The sequence below is a fragment of the Paroedura picta genome, chromosome 12 (assembly GCF_049243985.1).
Source record: "Paroedura picta isolate Pp20150507F chromosome 12, Ppicta_v3.0, whole genome shotgun sequence".
Taxonomy (NCBI): domain Eukaryota; kingdom Metazoa; phylum Chordata; class Lepidosauria; order Squamata; family Gekkonidae; genus Paroedura; species Paroedura picta.
In genome coordinates, this window is record NC_135380.1 from 7,648,028 (window position 1) to 7,669,507 (window position 21,480).

General features: G+C 48.3%; 1 protein-coding gene across 7 annotated transcripts in view; it reads right to left on the reverse strand.

Moving 5' to 3' along the window:
- LOC143821347 (protein CEPU-1-like) overlaps nucleotides 1-21,480 on the reverse strand; it is a 761,945-nt gene that overhangs the window by 98,370 nt on the left and 642,095 nt on the right. For all 7 annotated transcript variants that reach the window (XM_077305210.1, XM_077305209.1, XM_077305207.1 and 4 more), the window contains exon 4: nucleotides 3,535-3,660. In XM_077305210.1, coding sequence (XP_077161325.1) covers nucleotides 3,535-3,660 — 126 coding nt within the window. The remainder of the gene's footprint in view (nucleotides 1-3,534; nucleotides 3,661-21,480) is intronic.

The window sequence follows — 21,480 nt, forward strand, 5'->3', positions numbered from 1 at the left end:
AAGTTGGTGTGTAATTAAGCCAAATGCAGACAATAACAGACCTGTAACATTTTGCAATCATCCCAATCTGACGTGTACCACTTAGAGATATATCTATATGCTTTTGAATGGCGAACCATCCTTTGCAATTACAGCTTGTTGCAGAAAAGAGCACTCACGCTGGGCAAAACCATTCTTTGAATCTACATTGTGAAAAGGGCCTTATCAGTTTTTGTGGGCAAATATCCCACAAACATGAGATGCTGCCTTTAGAAACACAGATGCATTTGTGAAAATAAAGGAAAGGGATTCAAACACCCTGGGCTAGCATTACTCCCCTCAATCAATCCAAGCATCTGAATGAGATCTGAACATGCTGGAAAGGTGGGCAAATGAGGGAAAAAATGCAATTCATTGAGAAGGGCAGAGCTCTACATCTGGGTCACAAGAATGAGAAGCATGCAGACTGGATGGGAGAGACACTTCTGTGTAGCACTGTGTGTGAAGGAGGTCTTGGGGCACTTGTGGACTGTAAGCTACACAGGAGCAGACAGTATGTTGCAACAGTCAAGAAGGCAAATGCAGTCTTGGGCCGAATCAACAGAGGCATCACATCAAAACTGCAAGATGTCCTAGGCCTGCATCGGTCAGACTGTAGTTGAAGTCCTGTGTGCAGTTCTGGAGGTCTCCCTTCAAAAAGGATATGGACAAAATTGAGAGGGTTCAGCGGAGAGCAACAAGGACCAAGCCCTATGAGGAAAGGCTGAGGGACCTGGGAATGTTCAGCCTGGAGAAGAGGAGGTTGAGAGGGAACACAACGGCTCTCTTGCAGGATCTGAAATGTTGTCACTTGGAGCCATGGATAGGGTAGGTTGCTTTAGGGCATAAATTACAATTTTGTTCATAGTTTTAGTGGGCAGCCATGTTGGTCTGCAGTAGAGTCCAGGAGCACCTCGGAGACTTCTCCAAGGTCTCCAAACCATGAAGATACCAAGAATAAATCTCAGGTCCAAAAGGGGTGTACCACATCTCACTTGCGGCGTGGAAAGTACTGTCAAGTCACCAGCTGACTTATGGCAACCCAATAAGGCAGGGATAGTCAACCTGTAGTCCTCCAGATGTTCATGGACTACAATTCCCATGAGCCCCTGCCAGCATTTGCTGGCAGGGGCTCATGGGAACTGTAGTCCTTGAACATCTGGAGGACCACAGGTTGACTATCCCTGCAATAAGGTTTTCAAAGTAAGAGATGTTCTAAGGTGGTTTGCCATTGCTTGCCTCTGCACTGCAGCCCTGGCCTCCCCTGGAGGTCTCCCACCCAAATCCTAGCTTAGCTTCTGAGATCTGATATGACTCAGCCACCCAGGGCTGTCCAGATCAGAGCAACTGCATCTCACAACCGAGGTGAACTGTCTGACCCCAAGCATTTCTCCTGTGCAATAAGCTAGCTGAGAACACTGTACCTTGACATCCTGAGAACCTTCTCTGGCAACACCCTTCCCACCTTCTGATTGGAAAATGAGGCCTCATACGTCCCTATCCCAACGTGCAGAGCAGCTTTGACTCTTGAAGGCTTGTTCCTCAGAAACCTTATCGCTCTCCAAGGTGCTATTGGACTCCAACCTGAATGTTGATCAAGAATCACATGGCAAAGTTCTCCAAGCTCTTTTAATAGAGGTAATCTTGAGTAGTTCTGCTGAATGTCACCTGAGAGCCCCCACCCCGCCCCATTTTTTTTTTAAAAAAAGATGACCAGGCTGTTAATGCAGAGCATGTAATCTGGGCAGGAAATCTTGTGAAAACTGCGCCAGTAAATTACCTAACTCCACAGGTAATTTCTGATTAGCTTGCTTCTCTCCCCTTGGTGCTTTGGCTGTTTCCATAGCAGCTAAATCCTAAGTAAAATGGAGACATCTGGTCTAAAGTCAAGGAAAGATCGCTCAGGGGGAAAGACACCGGATGGAGGGCGGCCGAGAGAGAAGACATCCTTGCCCAAAGTGAGCAACACCTGCAAGTGACATGGAGCAGCTGGAGAGAAAGCCCAGGAGTGTCTGGCAGGGCTGGGAACGATCAATCCGGACAGCAGAGGTCGCAGGAAACAGGCAGCGGGTCAGACGGGCATTCGGCGGGTCGATGCGTCAAGAAAACAGCTGAGCAAGGTGCAGGGCCACCCTGGGAAATGTCACTGTTCTGAACAAAAGCCTCTGGATTCCTTTTGCAAACACACCAAGTATTCCAATTCCCTGCAGCGAAGACCAGCATGTACAACCCAATATTTCAGTTTAAGGAAAATTTGGGAGCAACTCTGGCAAACATGGCTGCTGTTAAATAGGTGGGCTCAAGGGAAGCCAGGACACTGGGAGTTCATTTCAGCTCTTTATTGTGACCCATTCATTCGTTCATTCGTTCGTTCGTTCGTTCATTCGTTCATTCATTCATTCATTCATTCATTCATTCATTCATTCATTCATTCATTCATTCGCTTTTTACACTGCCCTCCCATACAGCATGTTGGAACAAGAGTCGAAACTGAAACGAACCTGCCCACCCCCCCAAAAAAAATTCGAACTTATATACACAAACAGACAATAGATCTTCCTGACAGTGTGCATAATCGGTCAGTTTTAGTTTAAACTGACTGGATCCAGCAGACAAGATCTAATGCATTGGCTAATTGCGCTGCAGGATTACGATCCTGCCTCAGGCCTCAAGCTCGATCCTCAGCAGGTGTACAGACACAACCGTCACACAGTGTCCCATTCTGGGTGTTGCTGTGACACCTGGAGTCCTTAATTCAGGATGGATTCAGAGGGGCAGGCATGGTACAAGGGAGAGCTCTCACTAGACGGTGTCATTTCTGACTGCGGGAAGAGGAAGAGATGTTTGATTCCAAAAAGAAGTTCTGTAAACAGAAAGCTGGTATTCTATCTCAGCTGGTATATGACATGCCACCTTTCCATGGACAGTAGGAGCTTTTTTTTTGCATGGAAAAGGATTTAGCTACATGAACTGTCCAGAAAGGATTGTTCCCTACCAAATCCAGTTTCCCTGGGTTTCAATTTAACATGCTACTTCACTCCAAAGAATGTGATTTTTTTTTGCAGCCAGATATTTCTGTACATCAGTCTTCTACACATAACAAAAACCCTGGCCAAAACGCATGTGCTGCTCTCTGCACATCCACACCTATAGTTCTTCAACACAGGAACTCTGATATCTCCTCCAAGAAGCCAAGCACAGAGGACAAGCTACAAAGGTACTATATCACAGGAGCTGGATCCAACACATTTTTTTGCATGCACTAGAGCTCCCAGGCAAGTGGATTGCAGCACCTGTTTGTCCTAAGTCAGACTTATTGCATCCCAAATTTTAGTCTGAGCCAACATCTAGTCCTCATAAATACGAACACGCTAGGTGTCACACAAGATCTCGCAGCAGTTCAGTCTGGTTACAATTCCAATGGTGCACTGCCAGACCCAACCCAACATCCTCACCAGCTTCCAGCCAGCCTGCTGCCAAGAAACCCCACAATTCAGAAGAGGGACCCTGTCTCACCTTTGGGCGAAATGTGTCTCCAAGTGATCATGGGGTCCGGCCTGCCCGTGGCTATGCAGCTGAGGCTAATGTTGCCGCCTTCGTTGATCGAAATGTCCGAAGAGATCTCGACGATTTTGGGAGGGACTGCAAAGACATAAGGAGGGAATGAGACATGGTTAGTCAAGCTGCTGACGACAGGTCTAACACCCCCGGCTTCTTAAAAACGGGACCAGTGAGAGCAGGGATTGTGCCTAGCCAAAGGCCGTTGCAGTCCATCGCAAAGAACATAAAAAGTAAATCATAAATAACAGTGAAATAGCTGGATGTTAAAAAAAAATCTCCTTATGTTAAAACATTCCACCCTTCAGAGACAACTTTTGCTCTTTGATTTCTCAGCTGCCAAGGCAAACAATAACACCATGTATGGAATGAACCATCCCGGTGATCCAAGAGAGGAAATATCATCTTCTCTGCCTATAAGCCCTTCAAAAATGCTGCAAGAAATTTGGCTCCGGGCTCTGTGTAAAACAGGCCAGAACCAGAGTTTGGCATATACAACAGAGCCCCCAACCTTGCACAGGCCTTTGGAATTTTGAGAACACTGCATGGGAAATACCACCCAATGGCTGTCCTGGCATTTATTGGGTAATGTCTCCATATATAGTCATGATGACCCACCCTCCCCTCCCCAAATGGCCAATGATGGGCCTGCAGGGGGTGGGAAGGGGAGGAGCTCCAGGTGGGCGTGTCCACAGCTCTGCTTCCCGACCATATTCTGCCTGATTGTGCCACTTCAGGGGTTCCTCAAAGCCTGAAGAATATTTCAGGGGTTCCTCAACATTAAAGAAAGTTGAGAAAGGTTGGTCTACGCACGGTTAATGTAAACCTGGAATATTATGTGTAATCTTAGGTGCTGAACAAATACCACACGGTTTTCTGGCCTATGACAGAGCATGAGCTCAGTAGGATGACCACGGCCAAGCACCTGTGTGGCCTTGGTGCCTTGAGGTGTGATGGAGCAAGGAAACCCATCCCTCTGTCCCTTCCTTTCTTCTTTCCGGCCCCCTCCCCGTGTGCCAGTGGCTGGTGCCGACGCCAGCGTTCCCGAGAGAAGCTGGCTGTGTGCAAAGCCACTGCAGTGGCCTTGCATACATTGCCTCTGACGCGCAGGTAAGTAATTTATTGATCCGTAAAGCACTCCGAGACGCTCAGGAAGGGATTATGTCATGCCAACGCCGTGCAATAAAATAAAAAATGATGGACTTTTTGTGAACATGAGGGTGATTTAGGGTTTGTAGCTGGAAGTGTAGTTAAAGTACATTTTAAGTGGAAATCAAGGCAGGTAATGAATTACGCTCCGTCCGGGAGAGGCTGCCGGGAGTCCGTTTCCTCGGCTTCCGACTCAGGAGCTAATATTCTAACTGTACGCTAGAGGACAATAGAGGATCAAGCACAGGCTGCCGACGTTGGACGGGGTGGGGAAGGATATGAAACGAAAAGGCAACATCTCTCTCTGCTCCTGCTAGCTGCCACTGAGGAGAAGCAGGCGGCTGGGAAACGGGGTGAAGTCCAAAAAAAAAAGGCCCGCTCCTGGCACGGCTTGTGTTGCTTGCAGATGGCACCTCACGGGAGAGAGGCCACGGGGCCTTTTATCTGGTGATAGGCATCCCATGAGTCAAACCAGAACTCATGTTTATTTATTCGTTTAAAGTGCTTTCCCCCCCAGCTTTCTATCAAATTAGGGCCTTCAGGGCACTGAAGTTGCTTCCTCGAGTACACACTCTCCCAAGGCCAGTTCATCTGCTACCTGAGCGGGATGGGACTCACGGCCCCATATCTTGATACAAGCCCATACTGGGAAAGTTGAAAGCTCCTTGTGAGCACCCACTTTTGCGAGGTCATTCTCCTCCTCTGCCATTGTGCTTCCTGCGTTGGAGGTCCTGAGGCCTTAGAACTAGGGAAGGTCCTCAGAGTCTCTCCTTTCCTCCCACCTCCACAGTCCTTGAGGAGTCAATCATCCACCCTTCACCATTTATCCAGTAGCCCCTACACCTGGGTCTGGCCTGGCCTGTTTACCTGGTCCAGACGTTCTTCCTCAGCTCTTTTGTAGTCCCTTGTTCCCTCTGCGGACCCCAGATCCGTACTCATTCTGCACACACTGGATAATATACTCTCAAGGCAACTGTAAGCCGCTTTGAGAGTCCGGGTAGAGAAAAGCTAGGTATAAGAACCAACTCTTTCTTTCTTTCTTTCTTTCTTTCTTTCTTTCTTTCTTTCTTTCTTTCTTTCTTTCTTTCTTTCTTTCTTTCTTTCTTTCTTTCTTTCTTTCTTTCTTTCTTTCTTCTTCTTCTTCCTCTTCCTCTTCCTCCTCTTCCTCCTCCACCACCACTATGCAATGGACCCTCTCCCAACTGAATTGGCATAATTCAGAGTCCCAAACTTACCTTCTGCATGCCAGGCAGATGTTCTACCACTGAGCCATTGTGCCTCCCCAATACATAATATATCCCTGAAGCTGCCTTAATGCTGAAGGAAACCCTCAAGGGGAGTCATGTCTGCTTAGACTGGCTCTTCCAGGTCTCAGCCAGACCACATAACCGGCAACGTGGTCCTTTCCGGGGCCCTTTCACAGGCCAGGCAGAGGTTCTTCCACTGAATCCCGGCCCCGATCCCGGCAGCATTGCCTCTTGTGCATCATTTGAGAACAACACCTTCTGAACCAGAATGTGGTTCCTGAACACAATTACTGAATGCTGATGGCAAAGGAAGATTAGACGTTATTTGCATTATTATTTGGGCTGTCAACCGATTAAAGTTTAATCTATTAATTAATCAATTAAATGTAAATACCTTGGCATATTACCAAAAGCCCAATATAAATGTCTTTGCGATATCTTGAGGGGGATGTGAGATAACACCCAATCTAATAAACAAAAGCCATCCTTAATTGAGGCTGTGGCAATTTTTCCTTTGGATCTAGGAGCCTGTCCCGAAATTTAGAAGCCGGAGTCATTCCCCACCCCCCCCCACCATATTTTATGGAGCCACGTTGTGTAGTTCTTTCAGCTATAAAACTTCATTCTAGCCTGTTTTCATGGTTTCTTGTAATTTTATGAATGCTGCTAATTAAAAAAAATGCAATACATAAATATGGGCTGCTATCACAACAACAACAAAACTTAACCTCTATAAAATACCCATTTCCAAAGAACTTCAGAACTGTAAATAAATGCATTTTTTTTTTATCAACTTGGTTGCAGACGTTAACTTTCAAATATGGCCAAGGATCTCAGTGAAAATTTTGGGGCTCCAACTTGAGGCACATCCATGCAACATCCATGCTATGTCTTTTCATGCTACAGAAATGCACCTTACCCCCTAACAGGGTAGAAAAAAGTACTTCGTCTCAGAAGTGACATAGGACATCACAGACACCGGGGGCAACACTTTGGCTTGTGGGCAAAACCTCTATGGTAGAATTAGCTTCTTACCATAGAGTTTTGCCCCAAAACCAGACCATCACCAACAACATTCCGACATGATTTCTGAGTAATGCATGGATGCTGCATTTACTTCTTGGTTATTTCCTCCCATGCCTGGCATGTTCCACCAGTTTCTGAGAGTGTTAAAATGGGGGCAACCCTAGGCCCACACTCAGGACCAACTGGGACCTCAAAGCTGTGCTCTGTAGGCCAATGCGGAGCGCATGCGGCTGTGTGGAATCCTAACCTGAATTTAAAAGAACCTGTTTTGAACTGCCAACGATATGGCCCCATTGTCAGGTAAAGGTAAAGGTATCCCCTGTGCAAGCACCGAGTCATGTCTGACCCTTGGGGTGACGCTCTCTAGCGTTTTCATGGCAGACTCAATATGGGGTGGTTTGCCAGTGCCTTCCCCAGTCATTACCGTTTACCCCCCAGCAAGCTGGGTCCTCATTTTACTGACCTCGGAAGGATGGAAGGCTGAGTCAACCTTGAGCCGGCTGCTGGGATCGAACTCCCAGCCTCATGGGCAAAGCTTTCAGATGGCTGCCTTACCACTCTGCGCCACAAATGTGCTTCCTCTCTCCTCATGCCCCTCCCCTGATCTTCGCTTGAAAAGGTGCTTGAGAAATGTCAGCTATGATAATCAATTAATTCCAAAGAGCCGGGCATCAATGGGCTCCCCATTTGCACCTATCTGAGAAGTCCAACTTGAAAAGGTTTGCGTCAATCAGGCCCGGGAGCGGAGAAGGAGCCATGACATTCGGCCGACGCAGGAAAGGCAGCAGGGATGACAGAGGCAAACCCTCCCCGTTAGTTACCCTTTTAATTTAAGGCTGCAGAGCTCGGATTTAACATGACAGTTATTATATGCTAATTAAACGTTTGAATAATTAATCCAATGAATTATTGAAAGTGCCTTTCCTGCGACATAACAGGTATAATAGGAGATTTTAGCACGGGGAGGACGGGGGAACAAAGACTTAATAAATAAGTGATAATAAATAGAAACCCAGATCGCGTTTAGCATTCTGCGGCCGTCTCGTGGACCGACGATATTAAAATATTTTATTAAGATGTCGGCGATTCTGGAAGGTGCCAAACAAACAAACAGAACAAAGGTGAGCGGTGGGCGCGGAAAAGACCCCGCAGCCGGCTGGAGAAATGCAAATGGAGCCTCAACCCCAACGGGGGAGGGAAGGAGGGCAGAAATAAATAAATAAAGCCCGGCCTCCCCCCCCCGGGGGATTCCCGCCTGCCTTCCAGTCCTTGTTCTTGCCACATTTCTCTTGCTTAGAGGTGATTAAACATGGCAGCGCCATCGCCGGCTGCTGCAGTGACACAGCACAGATTTCCCCTGAGCGGGGCCTGTTCTTTTGCAGAGCTCATTTGCTGTTCCATGAAGATGAAAGTTGAAAAAAAGGGGGGGGGGCTCGTACCGTTCAGAGCTGATTCATTCCTCCAGAATTCAGCCCTGGCATTGTCTTGCAGTGTGTGAGTCTACGCATCACCTTAAACTATGACCATGAACAAGAACCTGGAAGTGGGACAGAGGAAGGAAGAGGAAGAGAGAAGGGCTCCGTTAAGGTACTCTGCGTTTTGCTACCCAAAGGAGTCTCAAAGCGGCTGATGGCCACCAATTCCTCTTCCAATGACAGACACCCTGTGAAGTAGGCGGGGCTGACAGAGACAGAACTGCTCTGTAAGAACTGAATTATTAGGGCTGTGACTGGCCCAAGGTCACTCAGCTGGCTGCACATGGAGGAGTGGGGAGTCAAACCCAGTTTACCACTGAGAGTGTATTCCTACAGACCAAGGAATGGATACTGGGAAGGAAGGATCAAATGGGGGATGGGATTCCAACTGTTCCCATCCATGTCACATCCTTTGAGGACAGGTCCCTCCACGAGAGTTTCCTGTCTGTTTTGTGAATCTTTTGAAGGCAGGCTCTGCCAACCAGCTCCCCCAAAGCAATTAACGGGATTCTACATGGAAACCCTCCATTTCTACGTCATTGGATCAAGTGAACGTAGAAAGCTGGGTCAGATCCTTAGTAAAGCACACTCTGACCTGTAGTATCTCTTCCCGATCGCTAGCTGAGAAAGGTCCTTCTCATCACTTGTGTTGTAAAGACTTTTTAATTGGAGATGCTGCGGAGAGGACTGATCCTGGGTTCTCTTTGCATTCTCAAGACCTGCCAGTTCCTTGAACCTGAGGCCAGGAGAACCACAGATGGTAGAGAGTCCACCATAGATCTTGTGCCCAGGAGAACCCTTGAATGAGATCCTGCTGAATCTCCATTGGTTAGACCTCATTGGGAATATTGTGTCCAGTTCCACAGTTCAAGAAGGATATGGACAAGTTGGAGTGTGTTCACAGAAGGCCGACTGGGATGGTTGATGACTGGGATCCATTCCTTACGAGGAGTGGTTGAGAGAGTTGGGTCTGTGTCACTTGGAGAAGGGGAGGGCCAGGGTCAATGGATAGCTGTGTTGAAGTACGTAAAAGGAAGACATGTTGAACAGGGGCCAACTGGTTTCCTGCAGCTTTAGAGCCAAGGACGAGAAACAGTGGGTTCATATGATGGAAAAGGAGGTTCCCCTGAAATATTAGGAAGCATTTCCTGATGGTGAGGGCTGCTCGTAGAGGGCATGCGTTGCCTCAGGGGGTGGTGGAGTCTCCTTCATTGGGAGTTTTTAGGAGGAGTTTGGTTGAGGACATGTGTGATTTTTAAGTCCCTGAGACAGTGGGAGGGCATAGAGGCAAATTGTGGCTGCCCATAACATGTGTATCATCCTCCACAATAGTAGTTTTTATACTTGTATGCCACTTTTCAGACAACAGTCACCAAAGCAGCTTGTTCTAATCAAGTGGCACAATTTCCTGCCATCAAGTTTACATGCCGCAAAAGACAAAATGTACAAAGGAACCGGAGGAAGGAGATAAGTTTGACTTGTACGTCATGTTTCCCGTTCCACGACAAGACACAGCAGAGGAGCCGTCCATAAGGTAAATAGGAGCTTAGCTGCTACATTAAAGGCACTACTATTTGAAAGGAAGGCGTGTTTGTGTGTGTGTGTGTGTGTGTGTGTGTGTTTAGCAGTTTGATGAATATATGAATCACTGTTGTGTATTTCAACTGGGCTAACTACAAAACAGCTTGCATGTCTAATAGTTGTTTTTCATTTGGTTAACATTGCTGAGGATATTCTTTGCAAATATGTTGTCAGCTCAGGACACGTATCTGCAGCAATCAACGCAAGGATTTTGCATGAGGCTCTGAAAACAACAGAATTCATGGCATTCTTTCACACAGTTGGCAGGACAGACCTGAAGGGTTCTATCCAGATGAATAAGGGAGGGAAGGGATTCCAAATTCAGAGGCATTAAGCCCCTAAATCCCAGAGCGAGGATATAAACTCAGGATAAGGTCTTGGCCTCTATGCCCTATTGTTGGCCCTCAAGAAGAAGTGGTTGGCCATCCTGTGAGACAGAATGCTGGACTAGATGGACCACTGTTTTCATCCAGCAGGGCTCTTCTGCTGTTTTTATGAAGGCCTTGGCCTCTATGCCCTGTTGTTGGCCCTTGAGTCAGCTTGGTGTAGTGGTTAGGAGTGTGCACTTCTAATCTGGCAAGCTGGGTTTGATTCCCCGCTCCTCCCCCACATGCAGCCAGCTGGGTGACCTTGGGCTCGCCACAGCACTGATCAAGCTGTTCTGACTGAGCAGTAATATCAGCAGTAATATCTCAGCCTCACCTCCCTCACAGGGGGTCTGTGGTAGGGTGAGGAAAGGGAAGACGAATGTAAGCCGCTTTGAAACTCCTTTGGGTTGAGAAAAATGGCATATAAGAACCAACTCATCTTCTTCTTCTTAAGAGGAAGTGGTTGGCCACTGTGAGAAACAGGATGCTGGACTAGATGGACCATTGGTCTGTCACCGGGGGGCTCTTCTGTTGTTCTTACAAAGGCCTCGGCCTCTATGCCCTGTTGTTGGCTCTCCAGATGCTGGCTGAGCAATGTGTGAGTCAGGAGGCTGGACTAGATGGATCCCAGGTCTGACCCAGCAGGGCTGTTCTGACATTCTTAGGAAAAGAAGGCAACATAGTACAGCACAACCTCACCAGATCCCGGAAGCTCAGTAGGGCCATTCCAGATATAGGAGACCACCAGGGAAGGTGGTGCAGAAGAAGGCACCTGTGAACTGCCCCTGCTTCTCACCTGCCTTGAAGGCCCTCTTCTGGGGATGTCCCAAGATGATTGTGAACAACTGGACAGCCCTTCCCTCCATAAGTGAAGGGGTCTAATGGGTTCTTGGGGTTCTGCAGTGGGACCCTCCCCATGGCAACTGTAGCAGAGAGGAGGGTGGGTGTTTTCAGCCGACAACTCAACACGCCTAGTCCAAAAGCCATACCGATGATAACAAACAACCCTTATGGAAGAGCGGTACAATATCCTGCAGCAAGAGTCTATTAAACTGCCACTCAGACACCGCCGCGCGAGACTGTCGCTGGAGAATACCACCGGGATGCTTTGCACACAAAAACAGCATAAAACATGCAGATTTCCGCCCAGACGACTCCTGTGTAAGATTAAGGGGGACAACAAATATCCCGTCCCCAAAGAGAGTGGGAGAGAAGTGTGCGCTTTGTGTCTGATGCCGAGCCGGGCTTGGCAGCTCCCCGGATCCCAGCTTGAAACGCTAATCAGGATGTAGGTTTGGTCGTCTGTTGGGTCTCTCGGTGATTTCTGCACAAAGGAAGGGATGGACCTCCTTTGTCTCCGAATGGCAAATGAAGAAAGAGGGGGACGGGGAAGTCACGCGAGTCGTGCAATTGGCAGCTCGCAACGGGAAACGTGGCAACGACCAACCCGGTCATTATGACTGCGGGTCTGCAACGAATTAGTTGTTTGTTGATTTATGAACACACCAACTCTTTCTTCAGGAAGCTTGGAGCAGATAATTTTCACTTGGAGCAGATACATTTCTGTTCCCCGGTTGAATCCCACCCTTCTTCCAAGCTGCTCAGGGCAACAATTATTGGCCTCCCTGTTGGAAGGATTCAAATGAGTAGCCATTTTGGTCTAAAGTAGCACAATAAAATCAGAGTCCAGTTGCACCTTTAAAACCAACAAAGATTCATTGAAGGTATGAGCTTTCGAGTGCAAGCTCACACCTTGAATAAATCTTTGTTGGTCTTAAAGATGCAACTGGACTCTGATTCTATTGGTCTCCCTGTTTTCAAGTTTAGGGCTTTTTAATGGGTCTTCGACGTGGCTTTCCTGCTCCTTTCCCGAGGGCGAGAGGAAGCCGGCTGGAGGACGTACCGGTGGGGAAGGCTTTTTCCTCGGAGCGGCGACTCCCCAGCTGGCCCAGGCGAGGCTGGGTCAACCGCCCAATGGGGAGCCATGCTTTGCGGGGCTCCCTATTGGCCGCTTGGCCCTGGAGTGACAATCGGAGGGCCCCGCCCTTTCTCCTCCCCTTACTCTTTTATTTATACCGCGGTTTAAAGATGGTCCCATTAAAACACCCATTAAAAAAACCCTACAGTGGCGACGATTCAAATCCCATAGTACTAGCTAACATCAGGACATTTTGTGCCCCTGCATCGCGCGGTTTGTGACAGCAAAGCCGAGAGGCTCTGCATGGCCTTCGGACTATCGCCATGAGCGGCTTCTGGCCAAGGCAGATGTCCCCAGGGTGCCTCTGCTCAGAGCTTGGGGAGGTCCATCACACAAGGTTCTCTGGATCTTCACATCCAAGAGCAACATTTCTTCCCTCCCTGGTTATAGTCACAAGCTCTACTCTGCCATATTTATTTCATTTGCACTTCCATCTTTCACCCCAGTGGGGACCCCAAGGAACTTGCATCCTCCTCTCCCCCCTCCCAATTTAATCCTCCCAATAATCCAGGGAGGTCTGGCAGCCTCTGAGTACGTGACTGGCCCAAGGCCATCCCACAAAGCTGGTGCAGTAGAACAAGAATTCGGACCTGAGGCTCCACAATCCCTTCCAGACACTCTGCTGACTCCGTCACACTGGCTTTCTCTGCAGTAGCTTGGTTGATTCTAGAACGTCTTCCTCGCTGACTTCCAAGCCGGGAAGGGCTTTTGTTTGTTCTTTGGCGGAAAGATTCAGCAGGAGGTGGGAAATATGCTAACAGCCGTTCAAAATGCTCCTCACAACAGTGTGCCAACTATCAGGCTCCGTACGACATGGCGCCTTAGCATCCATGGTGGGCGCATTTGCATGAGGGCATCCACCTGCAGTCAGAGAGTGACGCATCTCACACCAACAACGTTTTAACAAAGCATCCCCCTCACTGGGGGAAGACAACAGAAAACAAAGATTTTCTCTGGAAACAAGGAACGGCAGAGTCTAGGACAGAGCTGTGCTGGATTGGAAGGCTGTGATGGTGATGGGTGCCAGTTCTGGGCTGGGAAATACTTGGAGACTTTGGGGGCGGAACTGGGAGTGGGTGGACTTTGGGGTGGGGAGGGACATCAGTGGAATATCATGCTATGGAGTCCATCTTCCAAAGCAGCCGTTTTCTCCTGATCTCCTGAACTGATCTCTTTAGTCTTGAGATCTCCAAGTCCCACCTAGGAACTGGCATTCCTCTTGCCAGCTCTGGTTTGGGGACTTTGGGGGTGAAGCCAGAAGTGGGCAGGATTTGGGGTGGGAAGGGACCTCAGTGGAGTAGAATGCTATATGGAGTCCACCCTCCAAGAAAACAGCTGTTTTCTCCAGGGGAACTGATCTCTTTAAGTCTGGAGATGAGCTATAATTCCAGGAGATCTCCAGGTCCCACCTAGAGGCTGGCATCCCTAGATGATGTGCCGGAACTATTACCCTGTTGTGGCATGGAAGAGGCCAGTGATATTCACACCACAATGTCCCCGTTACAATCACGGCACTGCACTTCCCAAGGAACGCCCAAGGCCCCAGCCCTGTGTGTGAAGTTCTGAGCTGGCCTGCCAAAACAACTCGAGAATCCCGGAAAGGAAAGGGACATACGTTGCGGACTTAATAGGCAATTAATAAATAACTAATAGAAATTGCTCTCCCTAAAACGGGGCCTAATGAGATGTGTCATGCGTTGCAGAGATGTGTCTAAATGATTTTTTTTCAAAACAAATAGCCGCTTTTGTTGTAGCAACTGGGCTTTCCTCTCCAAGCTGGAGGATATAAAATTATTTACATGCATCTCGACAGTGTGTTATATGATAAAGGATCATCGTAATTCATTGCTGCGTGGGGAGGGAGGGGAGATTTTTTAATCGTGCATTAGTAAAGTATTTGTAAAATGACACTATATCACGCAGGGTAACTGGTATGCTACTCTGGGCAACGCTTTATCAAGCCCCAGCTGGTGACTGATTCAGATTTCTCTTACGCCTTGCTGGCTACTGGGGGGGGGGGGCGGGAGGAGGTGGGGGGGGGGGTAGAGTTGCCAGATCCAGGTTGGGAAATTTCTGGCGATTTGGAGACGGAGGCTAGAGAAGACAAGGGTTTCAGTGAGACACAATGCCATAGAGTCAACCATTCAAAGAATCAATTTTCTCCAGGAGAATTGATCTCTGTACTCTGGAGATAACCTTTAATTTTGGAGGCTCCCCAGGTCTCAGTTGGTGGCTGAATCTTTAACAATCTACAGTGCCAGATTTTAAACTTTAGGAGCTTTAAAATACATTGAACAACTCTTTATATCGAAAAAAAGAAGAAGAAATAAAACATAGAACTGGGCTTTCTGTTGTCAAGTCTGGAATATCATGCCCTTATTGTGGAAATCAGCATCGTATATTGAATTCTGTACCTGTCCCCCTATGCAAATCATAGAATACTAGAGTTGGAAGTGGCCATCCAGACCATCTAGTCCAAACCCCTGCTCAATGCAAATAGGAGTGCCTTTAATGTAGCAGCTAAGCTCCTATTTACGCTGCCTAAGGAGGTGGTGGGCTCCCCCTCACTGGCAGTCTTCAAGCAAAGGTTGGATACACACTTTTCTTGGATGCTTTAGGATGCTCTGGGCTGATCCTGCATTGAGCAGGGGGTTGGACTAGATGGCCTGTATGGCCCCTTCCAACTCTATGATTCTATGATTCTATATCAAAACAGGGATTTTGCCATTGAGCCAGCAGGGATGAAATATCTGAAATCATCCCCTATAGTTCTCAGGCACAGTTAGGGAGACTTGGGTTGCCATGAGCAGCTTGCCTCCTTTTATCAGGTAGAGCAGGGGTAGTCAAACTGCGGCCCTCCAGCGAACGCTGGCAGGGGCTCCTGGGAATTGTAGTCCATGGACATCTGGAGGGCCGCAGTTTGACTACCCCTGAGGTAGAGGCTAATTTTGAGCTGCACAATGTTAAACAGGTTGCCTTGTTTGTGTGACTGCATTATCAAGCAATCAAGAAATACGGGCTGTAGAAAATGTATTTATATACTGTAATAATGTAATGATTATCAGGTTTTTGCAGCTCTGGGAAACCTTTCTTTTTTGTGTGTGGAACATTTAATCATTAAGCAGGTTTAATAGACAGTGTTTTGGCACAGAAATGACGGCGGATGCTCCCCGGTCAGCCCTTTCAATTTAAACATTGCTGTTAAGAAAATAATCTGCCTGCCAATAGTTTGTGAGCTTCAAAACGCTCTGCTGCCTGAAAGAAGCAAGTATTCCCTTCCTAAGAGCTGTACACGAACCAGTGGGATTGCTGGGTGCTGGGCAGCCATGGCTTTCTAGGAGCAGACTGAATTTTCTCATCAGCATTTCATGTCCCGGTGCCTTTAGAATCATAGAGTTGGAAGGGACCTCCAGGGTCATCTAGTCCAACCCCCTGCACCATGCAGGACACTCACAACCCTATCGCTCATCCACTGTAACCTGCCACCCCTTAAGCTTTCACAGAATCAGCCTCTCCGTTAGATGGCTATCTGGCCTCTGCTTAAAAATTTCCAAAGATGGAGAACCCACCACCTCCCGAGGAAGCCTGTTCCACTGAGGAATCACTCTAACTGTCAGGAACTTCTTCCGGATGTTTAGACAGAATTTCTTTTGAATTAATTTCATCCCATTGGTTCTAGTCCATCCTTCTGGGCCGATCCCTCCAAAGCAGCTTTATGTGGAGATCAATGATCTGCAGCAAAGGGTGGAGGAGTTTTGATCCACTGATGGAATTTTTCAGTGGAAAAATTCACTCTGGATCCAGCCCGCTGCCTCTTTTACTATGGGTCCAAAGTGCTGCTGACAACCGCTCAAAGCAAAACGGGAACCAACTCCACCAGCAGTCAATCCGGTAAGACTCTCCTCCCACCCTGCTGCTGGACCACAAGGGCGTGGTGCTTCCTGGATCTGTCCATTGCATCCTCAAACTCCCCGGGAGCTGTCAGCAGTTCTGTTAATCCTCTGGAGGGATGTCACCATGCAAGAGCGAATTGAGGGGGTGGGGGGGGGAGAGAAAGTTTGAACATGACTTCTCGTTAATACAAAGCTTGTCAAACCCATCACCTAGAAATGCTGAATGTCTTTATTAGATTCCTTTATCTCCCCCTGAGATTGGAGGGACAAGACGGGCCGATTCTCTACGGAGATGTCATCATCCAGAAACTAATTAAGGTCTGAGGAAGAAGAGGGGCGTCGCGCACCCAGGAGAACAAAATGTATTAGCGACCAAAGTCAAGGGAAATATTACAAGTGAACTTCAGACCGGAAAGGGCAAACTGGGAATTTGACAATAAGTCTCTTCCCGGCCACCCCCACCCTTTTCTCTCGGTTCCCCTCTGCTCCCCCCCCCCTCCTGATGTCTTGTTTTGCTGCAGGCTCACGGAAGTCCATGGGGAGTCTCATGATTTCCTGACATTTCAACAAACAGTTTGCAATCTCTTCTTGGGCAGGACGATCGGAGGCGCAAGAGGCCGTCTCTTGGGGCCAAACTGCACGGCGATCAAGAGTTGTGTCATGCCTGCCTTGCTGGACAGGAACACGCCAGGTTGCATACTGGGGAACTGCATGTTTTCATGCATCTATACCTGCGCAAGGCAATTAGCGCGTCAGGAAGACAACCGGGCCAGAATCTCACTCCCTTGAACATTTTCAATTCTAAAGAAAGGAGGGAGAGTGACATGGTATTCTCAGAACTTGGAGGTGAAGCAGGGTCGGCATTTGGCTGGGACACCACCAAGGAAGGCTCTGCAGAGGAAGGCGATGGGCAACCACCTCTGCTTCTCCCTTGCCTTGGAAGCAACTTGCTGGTTGTGATCTGATGGCATGTAGGCAAATATGTACGCTAAAGAAGCTAGACAGGATTGGTATTTGGATGGGAGACCACCAAGAAATTCAATTGGGCATGAAACTGGGGTCACTGTGGATGGGTTGTGAGTTCCTGAATTGGACAGGGGGTTGGACTAGAAAACCTTACAAAATCGCTGGAAACTGGCTGCAGTTGGGAGACAGCTTGGTGCAGTGGTTAAAAGCAGCAGCCTCTAATCTAGAGCAGGGGTAGTCAACCTGTGGTCCTCCAGATGTCCATGGACTACAATTCCCATGACCCCCTGACAGCATTTGCAGGTTGACTACCCCTGATCTAGAGAGCCAGGTTTGATGCCCCGCTCCTCCACATGTAGCCAGCTGGGTGACCCTGGGCTAGTCACGATCCTGGTAGAGCTGTTCTTATAAGATCCAGGCCAAAGCATTTTTACAGGGGCCTCCACCTTGATACGCCATTTTCCCCCTCTCTTATTATAACTCAGTAGCCCATGTTTACAATTTTAGGTACGCAATATTGGGAGAAATATTGTTTTATTCGGGTTCGATTCTGCGCTCCTCCATATGCAGCCAGCTGGGTGACCTTGGGCTCGCCACGGCACTGATAAAACTGTTCTGACCGGGCTATGATATCAGGGCTCTCTCAGCCTCACCCACCCCACAGGGTGTCTGTTGAGGGGAGAGGAATGGGAAGGCGATTGTAAGCCGCTTTGAGCCTCCTTCGGGTAGGGAAAAGCGGCATATAAGAACCAACTCTTCTTCTTCTTCTTATCGTATCACAGAGCAGTTATGTCAGAGCTCTCTCAGCCTCCCCTCCCTCACAGGGTGTCTATCGTGGGGAGAGGAAAGGGAAGGCGATTATAAATCGCTTTGAGACTCCTTCTGGTCATGAAAAACGGGTAGAAAAACCAACTCTTCTTCTTTGTCGTCTTCTTCTCGATGGTGCTTTCCACTTATCTCTCGAGAGATGCTCTTAAAGAATCTCAAGAATGGCTTCCTTGTTCTCCAGGGCCCTGAAAACAGAATCCTTGTTAACCCAGCGGCTGAAGGAGCCCCTGCACTTGGGAAGAGGGCTTGCAGGAACGGAAGACAGCTACAGGGATTCGTGTTTTTCTCCCCCTGCGGAATCCAGTTGGAGTTATTTGCACAGAGAAACTTCTCCCAAGCTCCATCTCTGCCATCAGAGAGGGCCGTAGGCAGGTAGTATCGGACTCTTCCCATCTCTCCCACATCTGCATCCTGCCCAACTGAAACGCTGATGTCTTATTTGCGGGGATATCAGAGTGCACCGAGTCACCCTAGACAGCCTGGGAGATCTTCCCTTCAATGTGTCTTAATGAAGGATGCCCTTCTCTCCTCCCTCCCATGGATAACATCTTTCCCTGCGCTCACTCGCTCATTCGCTAGCTCGCTGGCTCTCTCCCCACTTTTGCAGGAGGTCAACACTGCAAAGGGGCAGCTGAATGCCTCATTACCCCTGGGGAGGAAGACTCAGCAGGAGAAAACCAGAGTCCGGGCCGCGTAACGAGCCCTTCAATTGACAAGGAATGAACGGATTAATCGGAGGCCATTAGACTAATTCTGCCGTCGTTCTTAAACTATGCAGCAACACCCTTTTCCGGAGGAGCCTTCATGGTCACTGGGTTCAAAGGAAGCCGCCACCGTCAATAAACACCGCCAAGGAAACGAGGCTGGGGTGATAAAGTTGGAGGGGGGGGGGCAGTTTTATGCAGCCCCCCCTGCCCCGTCCCAACAGCAAAAGGGAGCTGATGGATTGCTCCCGAACCCCAACTTGATTTAAATCCGACAGACACTGTTTGCAGACAAGGTGTCTTCGTTGGGAGGCAGCCGTGCCCTGACTCCATTCCCAGAGTGAAATGAGAAGAGGCAGCCGGTTTGCGAGAGATGGTTGTCGGAGGAGCGAGATCGCAGTTTATATTCATTAAGGCTTATTAATGAAAATGTTTGCCTACAGATGTCCGCGCCTGTCTGAAAGGAGCGTAACGCCATTAGACATCCAAATAGGGATCGGCGTGATGCCTAGCCCGTCTATTTATTTATTTATGAAATTGGTTTATTCCTGACCTGCCTAACTCTAGCCCCGCCCCAATGGGAACACGAAGAAAGAAACGTACATCGCCTCCGCTTCGTTCACGCGACAGCCCTGTGAGGAAGGCTAGCTTGGCCCAAGGTCACCCAGCTAGGGATCTGAACCTGGGCCGTACGTTAGGGACACGATTTTGACACGAACACCATCGCTGGGCAAACGTCCTCTTGTTCAAAATGCTTTGCTTAAAGGCCACGTGAACTCCTAGGTTAAGAGTGTAGCACCCACAATGCGATCTGTGCTCCTTCCTCCTATTCCTGCATTAGATTTCTGAGCGGCTAGCAGGTTAGTGGCCACCATGGTTTTTATCTGTTTTAGGAGTCGTTTTTTAGGAATCTGTATTAATGTATGTCTGCATGGGTTTTAATGGGGTTTTTAACAGACTGTTGTAACCCACCGTGAGCCTATTATGAGAGTGGCGGGCAATAAGTAGAATGAATGAACGAGTGAATTAATTAATTAATTAATATATAGGTGGACTGCTGCTCGAAATTCATCTTGCATAACATGAAAGCCAGCTTGGTAGAGTGGGTAATAGCGGTGGCTTCGAATCAGGTGAGCAGGGTTTGATTTCCTGCTCCCTCTCCACATGTAGCCTGCTGGGTGACCTTGAATTAGTCACAGTTCTGATAGAGCTGTTATTTTAGAGCAGTTCTGTTAGAGCTCTCTCGACATCTTTCAGGGTGCCTGTTGTGGGGGGAGGAAGGGAAGGCGATTGTAGGCTACTTTCGGACTCCTCCAGGCAGTGAAAAGTGGGGTATTCAAAAGCGGGTATAAAAATGAGCTCTTCTTCTTCTGAACTTATTGTTGGATTTCCTGGTTTAGTCATGCCTTGATCACGAGACACAAATGGGTGATGATGATGATGATGATGATGATGATGATGATTTACAGTACTCTGGTTCCTGGAGAAGGCTTTGGGAACTGAGATCTTCCTGGCTCCCTCTAAGATAGGCTTTCTCAACCAGGGTTTTGTGAAATCATGTGTTTTTTTTTATGACCCTGGAAGGATTTCCTGAATGAGCAGGAGTTATTCTAAATCTATATATTTTTTAATCTGGTAAATGTTTATTTATTTATTTATCCATCCATCCATCCATCCATCCATCCATCCATCCATCCATCCATCCATCCATCCATCCATCCATTGTATTAGAAGATTTCTAATAATTGGGTGATATGACCATATATGACCCTCCCCAAAAGGCCAATGATGGGGCTGGAGGGGATAGGAAGGGGAGGGGCCCCCGGCAGTTGGGCCCTCGTTCGCTGCTTGCCAACCATTCTCTGCACAACCATGCCACTTGAACAACATTTCAGGGGTTTCACAATGGTAAGAAATAAGCTCATAAAGGCTGCTCTAAAACTATAGAACTCCCTAATCTGTTACTCCCCCCCCTCCAAGCCACCTACCCCATGCATAGCTCCTGAGGATCCCTCAAGGTTCTCTCCAATGGCAAGCATCTGGGCTGACTTCAGCATCCATCCAATTAGTGTGGCTAGCTTTCCTCCCCAATAAAAGGTGGAAACTCAGTGGCTCCCCAGTGGAGCTGTTTCAAATGAAGCGGCTGCTGTCTCCGAGTATTCTCTTCCTTGCGGAGGTGTCAAGGTGCACAGTGCAAGCACAACGGAGACAATGCCTTCAAAAGCAACCAAAGCCACCAACCAAGAAACAGCCGTGTCAAGAGGAAGATCAGGACAAACGTCGCGGGAGTTCAAAGGTGCTGGTTCTGCACAGAGGAGCGGAAGATAAACCAAAAGAAAATCACACACAAAGCAGGCTGCTCTTAAGCCTGAGTACCCAATTGGTTTGGGGCTGACGGCTTCTCATCCCTGCTTTCTGCTGTCGGTTTCTGTTGCGTCTTCCTTTCAAGATGCACCAAATCCCAAAGTATGGAACCTTCAAGCATCCAAACGTTGCTTGAAGATTGAACTAGAAGCGAAAGCAAAAGACTGGGGGAAGGATCTTCTCATAGAATCATAGAGTTGGAAGGGGCCTCCTGGGTCATCTAGTCCAACCCCCTGCACTATGCAGGACACTCACAGCCCTATTGCTCATCCACTGTCACCTGCCACCCCCTTGAGCCTTCACAGAATCAGAATCATCTGTCAGA